Source organism: Misgurnus anguillicaudatus, chromosome 16 (assembly GCF_027580225.2).
Source record: "Misgurnus anguillicaudatus chromosome 16, ASM2758022v2, whole genome shotgun sequence".
NCBI classification, from domain to species: Eukaryota; Metazoa; Chordata; class Actinopteri; order Cypriniformes; family Cobitidae; genus Misgurnus; species Misgurnus anguillicaudatus.
Window position 1 is genome coordinate 17,131,582 of NC_073352.2, and position 19,515 is coordinate 17,151,096.

General features: G+C 38.9%; 1 protein-coding gene across 9 annotated transcripts in view; it reads right to left on the reverse strand.

Moving 5' to 3' along the window:
• gpc3 (glypican 3) overlaps positions 1-19,515 on the reverse strand; it is a 160,858-nt gene that overhangs the window by 55,694 nt on the left and 85,649 nt on the right. For all 9 annotated transcript variants that reach the window (XM_055178090.2, XM_055178093.2, XM_055178091.2 and 6 more), the window contains exons 4-5: positions 8,930-9,069; positions 2,242-2,367 (exon numbers count right to left, since the gene is read on the reverse strand). In XM_055178090.2, the coding sequence (XP_055034065.2) occupies positions 2,242-2,367; positions 8,930-9,069 (266 nt within the window). The remainder of the gene's footprint in view (positions 1-2,241; positions 2,368-8,929; positions 9,070-19,515) is intronic.

Below are 19,515 nucleotides of genomic sequence, written 5' to 3' on the forward strand. Positions count from 1 at the left end.
GCCACTAAAATTGTGAAATTTTTTGCATAATCATGATGGCTGCCTTCCCAACACATCACCCTGTCTTCAATGCGCTGCAAAAGATGAATCTGAACACATTCCAGAATTAATTATGATATTTCACTAGCGGTCAATGCATGACATTGAGATTCAACAGACATTTGGCACAACAAACTTGTTTTCCCACTAATCTTTGTCTACTTTTTTTGTCTTGCCTTTTTTGGATCTTAATTAACTCCTGAGGGGCCGAGAGCTCCCTGGCACAGCTGTCTGTCCCTTACGGCCAACTGTTTGCTATGCTGTTTTGCCCAAGCAAATTCACCCCATTCACTTCTCAGTTGTACTTACTAGAAACAGCTGCACATAATGAATAATGCTTACACATATGCCCACATACAAGACAGTGATGAGAAAGTCTGATTCATTTAAACAGAACAAGACATTATGTGAGGAAACAAATAATTTAACCTGATCACAAATTACTAACATATGAATGAGAGAGAAGGGACATGGTGTGCCAAAATATTGCCGCTTTTTACTTAGGTTCCAAAGGGCATGTGGAGAACCAGGCACAGGATGTCATTGGCCGAACACTTGGCAACAACATCACCCAATACCCAATTACCCCTCATCACAATTCACACACACATTAAAAAAAGGTGAATATTGATACTTTAAAAGGTATACATTGGTGCCTACATACTGCTACCAAAAGGTTTTTTAAAAGGTACCGTCTCAGTAACCGCTTTTGTACCATTTTTCTAAAAGTGCACCCTGCTGTCTGTCAACTAAAACTATAGTCAGCCAAACTCATTAGATACACCCGTCCGCTCGACTAGCAGCCTCTTATGCTGTCTCCGTTTTATTCAAAAAGCTTTTTAGACATCAAGATTTGTGACAAGCTCGGGTGCAGTATGTATCTTTAGGGCCATTTTGAGATTGGAGCAATATTGGAAACCATTTAAGAGGCTCAATCTATTGTAATATATGCTACTTTCACCCACTTAGTAAAAACTGACAGTTAATAAAAAATAATAATAATAGAGCGTACTGCGAGTCAAGAGTCCTGAATGCTGATTGGTTAATACATAATAAGCAATACACTGTGAGATGAAGCAGAGTGCCTAAAAGGGCTAACCAGAGGCGGCTCGTGACTGCTCATCCGAGGGGCGCAAATTCAAAATAAGTGTTCGGAGTGTCATGTGTGTTGCTTGTGTTTTCAAAATATGTGTTTGTTCCGTCATATTAACCATGTGCATCACGTGTTTTGTCAAAATAAGTGCCTGCTGCACAAGCGTCAAAACCCTTTATGATAAAAGAGACGCTCACGTTCACAAAATACACGCAAGACACTCACATAACACTAAACTCTGATTACACATGAGATTATACGAGTATCTGGCAAACGTGAGTGCCTCTTTCATCATAAACCCTTTGGGCGCGTCTACAGCAAGCACTTATTTTGACAAGATGCGTGATGCACACAGGATCACTCGACGTGCAGAACACATATTTTGAAATTACGAACCACACACATGACGGGCTACATACATGTTGTGACGAACTTTGCATCGTGCGCCTTCGAAAAAAGAAGTCACCGGTCGCCACTGCTGCTAACAGTGCCATACTAACGGATATACATAGCTTTTCCTTAATGCATTTATAAAAGAGCAGCATGACAACACTAACATAAAATGAATCAATGTTCACTAAAGGGTTCAGTTTATTAATAAATAATACAATTAACTGGAAAAAGCAACGTGTCATAATAATATAAGAGATGTATTAGTTTATATCTGAGTAATTGTTTTTTTCTCACAGTCTCTGTGAATTATTGTTCACTAGAGAACCACTACAAATCTACTACAAATCAAATAGATCATTAATTATTAATCATTCATTTAAAAAATAAAAAAAAATTATAAATAAAAAAAATGTATTTACAATAATCCTTATCAAATCAGTTTTAATATTTAAACACGTAATTGTACGACAATAGCTTAAAAAAACAACAACTTTCATTTGAACTTGTCCACTTAGGGCTTGTGGACCCCACCTCAGGGACGTGTAAAGATGCTTGGCTAGCACTTCACCTGCCTTTCAGCAAGGACTACTGCGTGAATGTTATGCCACCTATTTAATATTAATAAAGCAAGCCCACTTTTCAGATGGTTCCTATGCCCCTGAGTATTAGTATGCATAGAGTTGTGCAATTATCATTGCGGCCAATGTACCACTCACTTGTCTGTCATCTCTTGTCCATTCCAGCAGAGGGAGCTGTTGAGTGTTGTCGTCTCCTTACTGCACAAAGCCTCTCCGAGCCCACTGTAGAACTGACTGAAGCTCCTCAAACCTGAGATAAACTCCCTGCAAGAGGCAGAGATATTGAGAAACGTTAACAAAAAGAGAAATTAATCAAGGTGGAGTGAAAAAGGCTAAAATAAAGTGCACAAATAGGGGGGATAAAAATATCCAATACTGGGAAACATGTGAAAAGAATTCAAAGTAAAAGTGGAGTTGGGGAATAGTAATGAAGGGTCAAGGGCAGCGCGTAACATGATCTACTCCATCACATCTCATTTCTTGTCAGTCTTGTAGGTTAATTCGAGATGTTTTGACTGTTAATTGACATTAAGCTAGAGAAGAAACAGCCCGCTGTGTTGGCTCGTCCTGCCTCATCTGTTCATCTGAGCGGATGAGAGTGAATCTGTACAGGACGGAGCGGGCAGAAGGCAGCTCAATGTCACTATCGCTGCAGGAGACAAAGCCTGTGTTAATGAGACTCTCTCTGTCACCATCACTCTGAACACACACACACACAGCAAACAACACAAATACACAGTCCATTTTACAACCCACATAAACATCTACACCCAAAATGACTCAGTCACCCACCTACGCACACAGCCAGAAGGGCCATGCCCACTCAAACTGACACGTGATCCCTCCGAATTATCAAACATGTGGATATTTAATGCAAATTCACCCCAAAACAATCATTAGGATCTCTAATTATTGTAAGTAAAAGTTATTTACTAAATACACATCTCAAATGATTGATCATAATAAAATGACAAAATTAAATTAAAAAGTGGTGCAACTGGTGACCCATTTTAAAGCATTTTGAAATAAATAAACAGGTGCATGGTGCATACAGAAGATGACATGGGCTGTTAAAGTTTGTTGCAAGCCTCCTTAAAGGTCATTGAAGCTCTATAGATGAAAAGCATAAATGAAACGTGTTTATAGAGACACAGGAAAGGAGAGAGGGAGTGTTTGAGAGGCGATGAAGTGAAGAGTCTATTACAGCATCTCACAGTCTATTATTGCATTCACAAAAACCAGCAGATGATATGAGCCGTACAAAGGAGATGCAGGAGAAATGCATTGTGGGTGGATGCAATTCTTATTCCACACATCTATTATTCACACATTCGATTTTCATCGGATTGACTTGCTGTCAATTCTATAGCAGCAGTGCTTTGTGACCTTCTTTCAGCTGAGTGTTTAGACATCTTGAGGACTGTCGAGAGATTGGATTCAAATAGAAATGTGTATGTAGGTATATATATTGAGGAGATAAACGTCATTTTTTTAAAGCTTAAAGGAAATGGTGAACCTTTTTCACTATTATGTTGTTACAAACTTTTTTACATTTCTTTGTTCTGATGAACACAACGAAAGATATTTTAAAGAATGTTTTTAACCAAACCAATCATGAGCATCATTCACTTTCATAGTAGGAAAAAAAATACCATAAGAGTTAATGGGACTCATGAATGGTTTGACTAAAAACATGAATCAAAATATCTTCCTCCGTTTTAATCAGAACAAAGAAATTTGTACAGGTTTGTAACAACATAAGAACGAATAAATGATGACAGAATTTTCATTTTTGGGTGAACTATCCCTTTAAATAGTACAGTAAGCCAAATGTACTATTGTTTTATTGCTGTTGGATAATAAAGTCTGTGATGCTTATTGTGAGAACAGCCATATTTACACACACTTTCTGTATATACACACTGACTGTAAATAAATGCAAAGGATCATAATTATAAGCAATTAAATAAATGTGAGAATAATTGTGTGATTAATGACTCCCTTTTATAGTAAAAGTTCAGACAATAATAAACACTCAGTTTAAGGTTGTATTTGTTTACAAAGGCATTAGCAAACATGCATTTATTAATGTTACACAGTAAAATCGCCAGTGTTCATTGTACACTGCTGGTGTATATATGAGTAACACCAGACATAAACCCCATTCACACAGCACTTTGGTCCCAGATAATTTACGTAAAATTGTAAGAGAGGCTTCTGTGTCAATGTTTTGGGATCGCTCCCGTAAAGAGAACCTACAGTGTAGTAACATTCCCGTAAACTTCACGGAATGCAATGCCTTAACCTGATAAGGAACACTGTGCCGTACACGTTACACTCCCTCCCTCTCACGTGAGGCTGCATAAACGTCATTGTAACTTTGAAGCTTTAAATCTTCAAAATATACGGTCTAGCGGCACATCGTTGAAAAGCTTAGACTTTCGGGATTCCACTAAGCGCACACACAAAGCATAATATGATTTTTAGAAGTCATAAAACTGTAATCTAGTTGTTAGTTACCTGAACCAGGCGGCACCGATTTAGGATATTTACTTACCTTCAAAATCTTCCCTTTATCCGCTTCAGTGAAATTGTCCAAAACAAATTGTTCATAAATCCCCAAAAGTCCAAGGTAATGGAATATCCAAGCATTTTAATCCAAAACGATTTGTTCATCTCACAATCTTGACGTTTCTGACCGAAATACAATATAAATAGTGTATACAATTAGTTCATTAACGGACATTCGTTCTAATCTCACTTTTCATTCACGATTTATAATGAATATATTCGGATGCAGTGTTGCCAACTATTTTCAATGGAAAGTAGCTAAAGCTTGCTTGGAAAGTCGCTAAATGTCGCTAGATTATGTCATTCCGTCATTAGCATAATAGTGACGTCATCACGTCGTATTTGCATTCTTACTTCATTGGCTTTTTCACGTTTCTCTTTCTCTATGAACGATCACAAATGTAATTTCAACACACATGAATGCATAACAATGTTTTCCCGTTCTTTAACTGCTTCTGTTCTAATGAAACAAATATGTTCATATTTACATTTTTGTACAGTGATTTATTTTATTAAAAGACCATTTATTTACATCCCGCCATAAATGTAAGCCATCGCGGGATCAGGCAGCTCCGGCTTCCCGCATGCACGATTATGCCGTCTGCATGCGGAGAGATGTACAACATCTCCTGCCCTGACTACAGCTGGGAGAGACTTTGCTCTACTGCGCGAGGAGTAGGCCACCTGTGAGTGCTTTGGGATGGGGGTGGAGCACAAAGTCTCCAAAAGTCTTCAACAATGCCAGAAAAAGTCGCTAGATTTGTCGCTAGTCGCTTTATAAAAAATAAGTCGCTGAAGGGGTCTGAAAAATCGCTAAATTTAGCGACAAAGTCACCAAGTTGGCAACACTGTTCGGATGTCACGTTTATTGTGCAACGTCTGAGGAACAAATACGCCCCCTTGTGGAATTTCAGCCGTTCCATAAGAGGTTACAGGGCATGTTGTAGTGAGGACGAGCGTGTCATCGCAACCAGAAGTTATGGTTGAGAAGTTATGGTTGAGCTCTTTAAATGCAGGATTTAAATGCAGATCAACATTCACATGAAATGTCGGCAAACTGGACTAAAACAGAGATCAGGGAGCTTGTGAATATCCACGATGAAGCTGAGATCACTCACCAGTATGGCAGAACAGCACATCACGTGCTCCTTATGATATTACCATAAACTAAAATGCATGTGCATGGTTTCTCGAGAGATAAATCACGGATAATTAGCAAACTTCAGATGCTGTGGAAAAAATATGTCATGTGTCTTTACGGTATGTGTGAATGCATGCAGATTCCGAAAAAAACATTGGGAGTGTGAATGAACCAAAATCAAACGATCCCGAACAAATCAAAGATGCATTTTCTGTGTATTTTCCGTCATTTCTGTGTGAAAAGGTCTATTTTTTATAAAACAATTTTTTTTATAATTTTGTGCTGTGTAGTTAATGCAAATGACAATTACTTTACTGGCATTAACTAATGTTAACTGTCACAATTATTTATTTAAAAAATATATTAGTAAATGCTGAAATTAACAAACTAAGCTGCTGTTAATTCATTATTAGCTAATGCATTTACTGATGTGTTGCTGAACAACACTGACATTTCTTTCATCATGTATTAAATAGCACAAGAAACTTGACATAGCTGACATAGTCTATGAAGTATTGGATTTTTCACATGCAAAGAGCGCTTTTCTGATGGTTTCTCTTAATGAGTGTGTTAGTTGAGGCGTGTCTCCAAACAGCCAAAATATATGGCAGTGTAAATGCAAATGGATTAAATAGCATAAATAGCAAAGCAAAGTGATTGATCAATACAGAAAGTCATTTGAGGCAAAAAGATGACTTTGAGTAGTGAGAATTCATGGTGCATTGACTTAATACACTGTCATATTTAAACTAAATAGCACACTCTTATACTCTTAAATCTCTCCCTCTTATGTTGAACAACCGTAGATCACTCTAAGTGATTTCTGGGAACTGGTTGTGAATAACTGAAAATATTTGCAGTCCAAAATTCTGATTTCTTTAGCCTATACACCTGTAGTGCAATTACTTATATATAAAAGTAATACTGCAATTTTCTTAATTGTGAATTATAAATGCAGGCGTTTTGTCACTGCAATCCTTACTCACACACACACACACACACACACACACACACACACACACACACACACACACACACACACACACACACACACACACACACACACACACACACACACACACACACACACACACACACACACACACACACACACACACATTCTGTGTTTCCATGTTTTGTGGGGACATTCCATTGACGTAATGCATTTTATACCATACAAACTGTATATTCTATTCCCCTAACCTACCCCATTCCCTAACCCCAACCATCACAGAAAACTTTCTACTACTTCACATTTTCAAGAAACATCATTTTGTTTGATTTATAAGCTTGTTTCCTCATGGGGACGTCAAAATGTCCCCACAAGGTCACAAAAACACTGGTATTCCTATCTTTGTAGGAACAATTGGTCACCACAACGTGATAATTACCAGGTACACACATACACACACACACACACACACACACACACACACACACACACACACACGCACAAGCAAGCACGCACAGGTTTCCTAATCATTTGATCATCATAAACTGTGGGCTTGAAATAAGAGATTACATTCTTATATAAATACATATACACCTATTAAAAATAACATTTAATTTGACATTAAACATACATTTAAATATATTAGTTTATAAAATTGTTGTACATACAGCCTACACTACATTAAATAAATGAATGAAAAAAGTATTTAGTGAGAGCCGTTGTTAGACACGATTTCTTAGGCTTATGCATTGCACTTGCATTGGATTTTTATGGCATCTTTTTTCACTGTATGTTTTCTGTAAAAAACGAATCACCAAATTGTGTAATAAACAGCCCAGTCTCACGAAATTACATACCTATAGTCAAATAATTTTTTTTCATTCTTTTTCTGCGTTTTTTTTTTTTTTTGGATCGTATCACGAATTTCTGTTTACGTGTCACTGTCACATATATGTTACTCAACTGTTTTGTCCTATTTTCTTAACATTGTCGCTTCGGTTTTGGGTAAGATTTACATAAAATGACATCCTTACCCAAACCCAACTCTAACCCTAACACCAGGCGACAATAGTTCATTTTTTTTCAGCCCACATCATTAAATAGCCTGCGCACGCATTTTGGCAACGAAAGTGGTGTTATTCCCCATTGGTTCTAACGTGTTAGCAACACAGAAAGTTTATTAAAACGGTTTCCCAGCATCAAAATGTCTGGTTGTTGTGTTTGGTTGCATTAATATAATATACTAATATACGTATATATGTATCTGGCAACTTTATATTTTGGGCATCTGCTAACCTCTTCTATCCACTCCACTATAGTACACGGATGATAAGTCAACTTTTTAAAGGAATAGTCTACTCATTTTCAATATTAAAATATGTTATTACCTTAACTAAGAACTGTTGAATCATCCCTCTATCATCTGTGTGTGTGCACGTAAGCGCTGGAGCGCGCTGCGACGCTACGATAGCATTTAGCTTAGCCCCATTCATTCAATGGTACCATTTAGAGATAAAGTTAGAAGTGACCAAACACATCAACGTTTTTCCTATTTAAGACGAGTAGTTATACGAGCAAGTTTGGTGGTACAAAATAAAACATAGCGCTTTTCTAAGCGGATTTAAAAGAGTAACTATATTTTATGGCGTAATAGCACTTTTGGGAGTACTTCGACTCTGCGCAGTAACACCCTCCCTCTCCCATTATGAGAGTGAGAAGGGGAGCGGACTTTTTTCAGTTGCTTCACTGCTGATTCTTGCCATACTTCCGTTGCCAAACTGCGTGTGCATACGTTGCCACATCATCATTGTGTACAACCAGTAAACGGGTCTATGGTTTAAAAATCAGAAAATATAAAAAAATACATCTGAAAAAATTTTATTAACCAATAATCAAAGTGACATCCTAACGCAAATACCAAATCTAACCCTAAACCGAAGCGACAATGGTTTGAAAATAGGAAAAAGCAGTTGAGTAACCAATACGTGACAGTGACACATAAACAGAAATTCGAGATACGATCACGAAAAAGCGGAAATTCGTGACAGTATCACGAAAAAGAATCAAAAAATTGTGACTATAGGTACGTAATTTCGTGAGACTGGGTAAGTAATAAAACACTTCACTCATTTCATTACAAACTTGATGTATCAAATCATTACCTGCGGCGTCCGAAGAGGGTCTCATCCGGGTCAAAGTTCACTAACGGTCGGCTTTGGGTCAGCGGCGAGGCAGAAGCGGGTTCTTTCGGCATCACAGAACGAGACACACGGGATGGCGTGTGCACACATATACTGTTTACCTGTGAAAAGGAGGATAAATTTGATACAGTCCTGGCAGTCTTTCATCTGCAAAAGCAATTAATGAGACAAACTCTAAAACTTCCTCCTCATTCAGCTAATTGTCTGGCTGATGGTTTGTTTTTGGCTCTAGTCGGTTTGGCGACAATAGGATTTACATAACAAAACGAGACATTGTTGGGTTTGTCAGAGACGCTGGCTGCAGTCTTTCAATAATCATAACCCTGCACAGACCTAGTGAGAATAAAAAAGGCACTCGTTTCCCTTCTCATGCAGCTAAGTGCTATTGTTTTAATACGGGACGACATAATAATAAAGCCCGACTCCCACGCTGGGTGGGTAAGATAATGGAGACTTGCCATTCTTTCAGGTGCAATAAAAATGCAAATGCCTGATAATGTTTAGCTTGTGGTTTAATGATTTGCAGTTGGTTTAATTTCCCATGAGGTCTGGTCCAGGGCATAATTTCGCTGTGTAATGCTTGTGGCGTATTGTGCCTGGTTGTTCATGATTGAATATGTGTTTCAGGATGAACAAGCTCTGGAATTCTGATAAAATCTGAGACAGAAGATCGATCGGATAAGGATCATCCTCAAGCGGGCAGAGACGAGCTGCAACTTTTTTCTACAGCATTGGGTGATCAGATTTACCCTCAGTCGTTGCTAAATTTCTGTACACACCAACAAACTGTCACACCAGCAAACTGTTGCTGAGCTAAACGACATGATTATCAGTGTAGATCAATAGAAGCTCTTTCTAGCAAACAGCCCTGGGGAGGATAAACAGATAGGGTTTTGGTGTGTGTGTATATGGGAAAGAGATTAAGAGAAAGTGAAAGAAAGATAGAGAGAAAGAAAGAAAAGAGAGACAAAAAGAGACAAAAGATCAGATCAGAGCGGCCTTGAAATTAATGCAATCCTGATGTAATACATTAATGCAGTACACTTTTATCTGTTTGTTTGTCTGTCCATCCATCTATCAATCTTTTTGTCTGTACCTCTTTTTGTCCGCCCATCCATTCATCTTTCTTTCTTTCTGTCTGTCTGTCCCTTTGTCAGTCTATTCATCCATCCATCCATCCATTCATTCATCTTTCTGTCTGTCCCATTGTTCATCCATGCATCTATCTTTGTTTCTGTCTGTTCCTCTGTCTATCTACGCATCCATCCATCCATCCATCTTTCTGTCTGTCTCTGTGTCCTTCCATCCATATTTCTTTCTGTCCTTCTTTCCATCCATCCATCTTTTTGTCTGTCCCACTGTCCATCCATGCATCTATCTTTATTTCTGTATGTTCCTCTGTCTATCTACGCATCCATCCATCCATCCATCTTTCTGTCTGTCTCTGTGTCCTTACATCCATATTTCTTTCTGTCCTTCTTTCCATCCATCCATCTTTTTGTCTGTCCCACTGTCCATCCATGCATCTATCTTTATTTCTGTATGTTCCTCTGTCCATCTATGCATCCATTTTTGGATGTCCCTTTGTCCATCTTTCTATCTATCCCCTTGTCCTTCCTTCCACCCATCCATCCATTAATTTATCTATCATCCATTAATCTATCTTTCTTTCTGTCTTTACGTTTGTCTGTCTATCCATCCATCCGTCCATCCATCCATTTTTCTGACTGTTCGTCTGTCCATCAATCATCCATTCATCTAACTTTACTTCTGTCTGTTCATCAGTCCCTCTAAGCATCCATCCATCCATCCATCTATCTTTCTGTCTGTTCGTCTGTCCATCAATCATCCATTCATCTATCTATGTTTCTATCTGTCCCTTTTTCTGTCTATTTATCACTCATCCATCCATCCATATCTCTGCATGTCCAGTTGTCCATCCATGCATCTATCTATCTTTATTTCTGTATGTTTCTCTGTCTATCTATGCATCCATCCATCCTTTTTTTTGGATGTCCCTTTGTCCATCTTTCTATCTATCCCCTTGTCCTTCCTTCCACCCATCCATCCATTAATTTATCTATCATCCATCTAACTTTCTGTCTTTATGTTTGTCTGTCTATCCATCCATCCATCCATCCATCCATTTTTCTGACTGTTCGTCTGTCCATCAATCATCTATTCATCTATCTTTACTTCATTCGGTTCATCTGTCCATCTAAGCATCCATCCATCCATCCATCCATCCATCTTTCTGTCTGTTCGTCTGTCCATCAATCATCCATTCATCTATCTATGTTTCTATCTGTCCCTTTTTCCGTCTATTTATCATTCATCCATCCATCCATATCTCTGCCTGTCCAGTTGTCCATCCATGCATCTATCTATCTTTATTTCTGTCTGTTCCTCTGTCTATCTATGCATCCATCCATCCTTTTTTTTGGATGTGCCTTTGTCCATCTTTCTATCTATCCCCTTGTCCTTCCTTCCACCAATCCATCCATCTTTTTGTCTGTCTCACTGTCCATCCACGCATCTATCTTTCTTTCTGTCTTTACGTTTGTCAGTTTATCCATCCATCCATCCATTTTTCTGACTGTTCCTCTATCCATCAATCATCCATTAATCTATCTTTACTTCTGTCTGTTCATCTGTCCATCTAAGCATCCATCCATCCATCTTTCTGTCTGTTTGTCTGTCCATCAATCATCCATTCATCTATCTATGTTTCTATCTGTCCCTTTTTCTGTCTATTTATCATCCATCCATCATCCATCCATATCTCTGCCTGTCCAGTTGTCCATCCATGCATCTATCTATCTTTATTTCTGTCTGTTCCTCTGTCTATCTATGCATCCATCCATCTTTCTGTCTGTCCCTTTGTCCTTCCATTAATCTTTCTTTCTGTCCCTCTTTCCATCCATCCATCTTTCTGTATGTCCCTTTGTCCATCTATCCATCTTTCTATCTATCTCTTTGTCCTTCCTTCCACCCATCCATACATTAATTTATCTATCCATTCATCTATATATCCATTTTTCTGTCTGTTCGTCTATCCATCTATCATCCATTCATCTATCTATGTTTCTGTCTGTCCCTTTCTCCGTCTATTCATCACTCATCCATCCATCCATCCAGCCATCCATCTTTCTGTCTGTCCTGCTGTCCATCTATCCATCGTTTTATCTATCCCCTTGTCCTTCCATCCACTCTTCTATCCATAAATTCATCTATCCATCCATCTTTCTTTCTGTCTGTTTGTTTGTCTTTCTATCTATCTATCCATCCATCCATCCATCCATCCATCCATTTTTCTGTCTGTTTGTCTATCCATCTATCCATCCATTCATCTATCTATGTTTTTGTCTTTCCCTTTGTCCATCTATTCATCATCCATCCATCCATCCATCCTTCTGGTTGTCCCTTTGTCCATCCATCCATCCATCCATCAATCCATGCATCTTTCTATATATCCCTCTGTCCGACTATCCATTCATCCATCCTTCTGTCTATCCCTCTGTCCATCCATCTATCTATAATTTTGTTTGTCTCACTCTCAGTCCATCCATTTATTTATCTATCATCCATCTATCTATCTTTCTTTCTGTCTTTACGTTTGTCTGTCTATCCATCCATTTTTCTGACTGTTCGTCTATCCATCAATCATCCATTCATCTATCTTTACTTCTGTCTGTTCATCTGTCCATCTAAGCATCATCCATCTTTCTGTCTGTTCGTCTGTCCATCAATCATCCATTCATCTATCTATGTTTCTATCTGTCCCTTTTTCCGTCTATTTATCATCCATCCATCCATCCATCCATCCATATCTCTGCCTGTCCAGTTGTCCATCCATGCATCTATCTATCTTTATTTCTGTCTGTTCCTCTGTCTATCTATACATCTATCCATCTTTCTGTCTGTCCCTTTGTCCTTCCATCCATCTTTCTTTCTGTCCCTCTTTCCATCCATCAATCTTTCTGTATGTCGCTTTGTCCATCTATCCATCTTTCTATATATCTCTTTGTCCTTCCTTCCTTCCACCCATCCATACATTAATTTATCTATCTATCCATCCATCTATCTATCCATTTTTCTGTCTGTCCCTTTGTCCATCTATTCATCACCCATCCATCCATCCACCCACCCATCCATCCATCTTTCTGTCTGTCCTGCTGTCCATCTATCCATTGTTTTATCTATCCCCTTGTCCTTCCATCCACTCATCCATCCATAAATTCATCTATCTTTCTTTCTGTCTGTCTATTTGTCTTTCTATCTATCTATCCATCCATCAATTTTTCTGTCTGTTTGTCTATCCATCTAGCCATCCATTCATCTATCTATGTTTTTGTCTTTCCCTTTGTCCATCTATCTGTCCATCCATCCATCAATCCATGCATCTTTCTATATATCCCTCTGTCCATCCATCTATCTATAATTTTGTTTGTCTCATTCTCAGTCCATCAATTCATTTATCTTTCCGTCTGTCCCTTTGTCCGTTCATTTATCCATCCATCCATCCAACGTGCAGTCACACCATTTTCCAGACTCTCACACTTTTAAACATCAAACTCTATTCTCTGCTCATGTTAACATGTTTAAACCAGCGCATGGCAACTTAACTATCAATGGCAAGCCTATGTTTACATTATCCAATCTAATCCCAGTCTCATACACACATTCTTTCCTCAATGTTCCCACTGGTGTGTGCTCATGGGAAAACATTAGTAATCGGTCTGAAGCGTGCCTCCTTCCTCCTGTAATTTACTCTCTGCGTTGTGGGTCGGTGTCCCTACGGCCTTGATTAATGTTATTGTGTGTGTGTCTGTCTGGAGGTCTCTGGGGAGCTATGGCACAGGAGTGTAGAGCGGGATTGGGTATGTGAATGTGTGCGATTGTCTCTCTCATTAGAGGGATATTAATATCAGCCGAGCAGCAGTGGATGTGCTGGCTAACAGTAACACTGAGATAAGCGACGTCTCGCAGAGAGGGTCTTTAAATATCCACTGCCTTTTATCTGTACCTCACACTATCCTCAGAGGAATGTTAGGAAAGCGTGGCCAGACACACACACAGTCGTGCAAAAACACACACTTCACAACATCAATGTCTTATGATTAATACAGACATACTCACTCAGCTGAGAGAATAGCTTATCAGCACACCTGCATACTGTATGTTTATATCGTAACATATGGAAGTGTTAAATGAAAAGAAAAGACAATGCTGTGGTTTTCTGATGGTAATTACTACAGTAGTAAGTCATTTGAAGGACAAAGTGTGCTTTATAGTGATGTTACTACAGTAAAAGAGTGCTGTATAAAAATACACAACAGCCACATTGCAGTGTTAAAATCACTGTAATGCAAGTCCTTTAAATGCTTACTGTTTTTATGAATGGGTGGTAAAAATAGTGCGTCATAAATCATGCAGTCTGTTCCAGAGCAAAAAGAGGGTGAAGGCAGTTTTAAAAAAGAAGATATAAAAGAAGGTAAGAGTACATTCAATTAGAGGTTTGATGATAAGTGAGTTGTCACATAGGGCCATAAGGTTACTTACATAAGGTTTTACATATTATGTATTTAAGCTTTTACAGCAGAGCAACAGTACATTCAGACAGGAACAGAATCATTCTGGTAACTTCTCCAGCTTACACATTCAATAGGAGTTTTTAACATTAAATTAAATTAAACATGAAATTAAATGTTACTAATGATAAAATAATTATGTCTATAAGCATGTAGGGATCCAAGCACTGAATTTGACCAGAGCTCTTGGATTTAGTCACAACTACGATTGCTAGAAATGCTGGTAAACTTTAATCTTCTTAATTTGTCCCTACTGTCCATATCCAAATCTATGCCCATTTAGGATCACCTTAGCAGTGACATACTGTATATAAAATGTCACTGTGCCTTGAATTAATTTCTCTATAGGTATGTCTATAGCCAAAGTTATTTGTTATGAAGAAAATCAGTGAGTCAGCTCAGATCTGACCCGCAGACCATACTTCACAGCAAACCAACTGAAAAATACACACACAAACATACTCTAGTCTAATTGGTCATTCACCCTGTGACATGTCCTCTGTATCTAGGTCAACAGTTGTTGATCAAAGGGAAGTGAAGGCAAAGGAGAAAGAGACGATATAAGGGCACAAATCAGACAAATCCATTTTTTTAAGTACAGTTCTCTTGAAAAGTAATAGAAAATAACTAAAAACAGATAATCGCATACTAAAAGAAGAAAGCTGTGGCTGTCATGAAGTTTTTCAACTTTAAGCTTTGCGTCATGCCGCATTACCACCTTGTGTGTGCATTATTTTCAAATAATTCATGGCCCGTCGTCAATTATTCTTTATCTAAACCATACCAATAGAGTGACATGTACATACATTTTACATGTACATACACACTATATACCGTATTTTCCGGACTATAAGTGGCATCAGTCAAAAATGTGTTTTGAAGAGGAAAAACATATATAAGTTACACTGGACTATACGTCACGTTTATTTTGAAAATGATTTGACAAAATCCAAGCCGACAAACAGACATTTAATCTGGAAAGGCAAGTTATTCAACTAAACAATAGGGCTTGGGTGCCGCATTGCATTCTGGGACGTGGCGGCCATGTTGATGAAGTCAAAGTTTTTAAAATCCTGAAAAGGATGTGGAATTTACCGGGGTACGTTAAATAGGAAGCCAGGGACCGGTATGTGGACAAAATCGGAACTATTAACGGGTTTGGTCTATATGAAAAAACGAGGGAATAAAAAGCCTTTTTAAGATAACAGCGTGGTTGTTGTGAGAGCACGATTTTATGCCAATCTGTAAGCAAAGTCACGTATGATCTAGCTTCACAACTCAGTTAATGCAGCAGTTTTGTCTATAGCACAGAACAGCAGGCTGGATAGATATCCATACATGATACACAATAGCATACAGAACATACCTGGGAGGCTGAATAGGCATAATTAACAAGCCAAATCAAGCTCAAAAAGGTCCCAAAGTCATTCCGCATCACTGAATCCATTGAATTACAGCATAGAGCGGACTCTCGTGGCTGTAGACGGTAATGGTTTCTCTTGGTTCATATAAAATAATTTTGACCGTGGGTTCACACCAGCCGCGTTTGAGGTGTCAAATTCGGGTCTACCGCGTCTAGTTTGCCGCTTGAACATTTTGAGTTTACGCGCTTCATTCGCACGTGAAATTCTAGTCATCGAGACATTCATGCGAAAATTCGTGTCATGGGAGGCTTCTCCAACTCCACTCGCTTCCTGTAATCACATCACTACTAGAGCAAGCTCCTGATTGGTTAACGCGGCGCGTTATTCCGCCAAAGTTACATTTTTATAAAACTCACTCGTTTGCGGCGGCAACGCTCAAGTCGCGCCATTCGCGCAAACTAGACGTGCAAATGACGCGGGATCGCGTCTACCGCGCCGCGCTAAACGCCTCATTCCCGCAGCGAAACCTCCAGACAAGCGTCACCGCGTCTTTACATTGACTAAACATTAAAATCACTCGCGCTTGACGCCTCTACTGCAGCTGATCTGAAAGCAGCATAACCGTGGGTTCACACCAGCCGCGTTTGAGGCTTCAAATTTGCGTCTACCGCGTCTAGTTTGCAGCTTGAACATTTTGAGTTTACTCGCTTCATTCGCGCATAAAAGCCACATGTGAAATTGTAGTCATCAAGACATTCACATGGAAATTCCCGTCATGGGAGGGGCTTCTGCGACTCCGCTGAGACTCCGCTCGCTTCCTGTAATCACGTCACTATGAGAGCAAGCTCCTGATTGGTTAACGCGGTGCGTTTTTCCGCCAAAGTTCAATTTTTTCAATTCACTCATTTTGCTCAACGCTCAATTTGCACCATTCGCCATGTTTAACACCTCTATGCGCCGCGAGACCTCCAGACGCGTGTCAACACGTCTTCACATTGACTTAACATTGAAATCACTCGCGTTTAACGCCTCTACCGCGGCTGGTGTGAGCATAAGTCGCACCTGACTAGAAGTCCCAGGACCCGCCAGACTATGAATAAAGTGTGACTTATAGTCTGGAAAATACAGTATTTATTTATTTATTTATTTGCTGCATTACACAAAATTTTATCAAATCACTATTTTAAATAAAACAAGTACAAAATGCTTAATTTGATTAGTTAAAGCGCAGTTGTATTGACTTGTAAAGCCATTTTGATTAAACTTAAAAATTTAAGGAGGCAAAAACCGCTTTATAATGCAATTTACAAAAAAAGTGTCTTTTGTCTTTTTTGATCATATTTATCTCGCTCTATCCCTTCTCAAAAAATAGTTGCACGTCACCCTAGGGATGCATTCAGTGTAATAGTATGCATAAACACACAGCCCGTGGCAATGTGTAGTGTGCAGTAGGTTATTTTTGCATGCGATCAGTGCATCCCACTGTAAGGCTTTATGTAACACTTTAATGTCAGTTTACATACATTGGCCAGAAGATGTAATATTTCCTCTAGGGCTCTGCTGCGAAAACTTCACTGAAGCACCCATTGAGCAGCTCGATTACCCCTTCGGGAATAAATAGCATGTTCATATTCCTCTTATCAAAGCCCGCTCTGATCTCAACAAGTACTGTGCTAACCAAACATAACCACGACTGTAAACACATGCACACACACCCACGCTGTACTGTTAACTTGGATCTAAGGTGAAACAAGTAAATGGAGACAGTAAATACTGTAAGAGAGCTACAGTATGATGAATAATGACGTTTGTGAGTTGTGTGTGTACAACTCACACTGGTGGAACGCTGGATGCGAAGGTGGAAAGATTGTCTTGCGTATCGACGTGGAGTCAATAAACAACTTACATTGTTGTTTACATTTAAACGTGACCTATCGATTTCTAAATAAGCTCAAAATACAAATTGTTTTTACACACTAATTTTGCTTAAAAAACATATATTAAGCCACTCGTATGGTTTTCTTTTCTGATGATGGATGGCAGTGGCATGCAATGACTTCTCTTCCTGGTAGGCACAAATGTGAAACTCATCAAAACATGCATGTAGCACGTCGTGTGGCTCTTCATGTCAAAATATGTGTTCTCAGCGTCATGTGAACCTATCTGCATCACGCATCATGTTAAAATACGTGCCTGCTGTTGATGCGTCCAAGGGATTTATGACAAAAGAGATGCTTGCTTAAACTCGTGTGTAATGAGATTGTTTTGACATGACGAGCCACATATATGACACTTCAAACACATATTTTGACACGACGAGCCACATATTTGTCACAACAAACACATTTTGACATGACGAGCCACATATATGACACGCAAAATACATATTTTCACACGATGAGCCACATATATGACACGTCAAACACATATTTTGACATGATGAGCCACACATATGACACGCCAAATACACATATTATGACACGATGAGCCACATATATGACATGTCAAACACATATTTTGACACAATGAGCCACATATATGACACAACAAACACATATTTTGACACGACGAGCCACATATATGACACAAACACGACAAGCCACATATATGACACGCCAAATACATATTTTGACACGACAAGCCACATATATGACACGCCAAATACATATTTTGACACGACAAGCCACAAATATGACACGTCAAACACATATTTTGACACGAAGAGCCACATATATGACACGTCAAACACATATTTTGACACGACAAGCCACATATATGACACGTCAAACACATATTTTGACACAACGTGCCACATATATGACACGCCAAATACATATTTTGACACGACGAGCCACATATATGACACATCAAACACAAATTTTGACACGACGAGCCACATATATGACACGCCAAATACATATTTTGACACGATGAGCCACATATATGACCGAGCCACATATATGACACGTCAAACACATATTTTGACACAACGAGCCACATATATGACATGTGAAACACATATTTTGACACAACGAGCCACATATATGACACGTCAAACACATATTTTGACACAACGAGCCACATATATGACATGTCAAACACATATTTTGACACAACGAGCCACATATATGACACGTCAAACACATATTTTGACATAACGAGCCACATATATGACATGTCAAACACATATTTTGACACGACGAGCCACATGACACCACAAACGCATATTTTGACACGACGAGCCACATATATGACACGCCAAACACATATTTTGACACGACGAGCCACATATATGACACTTCAAACACATATTTTGACACGACGAGCCACATATATGACACGCCAAATACATATTTTGACACGACGAGCCACATGACACCACAAATGCATATTTTGGCAAGACGACCCACATATATGACACGCCAAACACATATTTTGACACAACGAGCCACATACACAACACGTCAAACATATTTTGAATTCCTGCCTCCTTGGAAGAGAAGTCACCGCACGCCACTGATGGATGGGCATCAAATGCACGGCTGCTACTAAGTGCCATTACAAGGCTAGGAAGAGCCAGGATATTATTTAA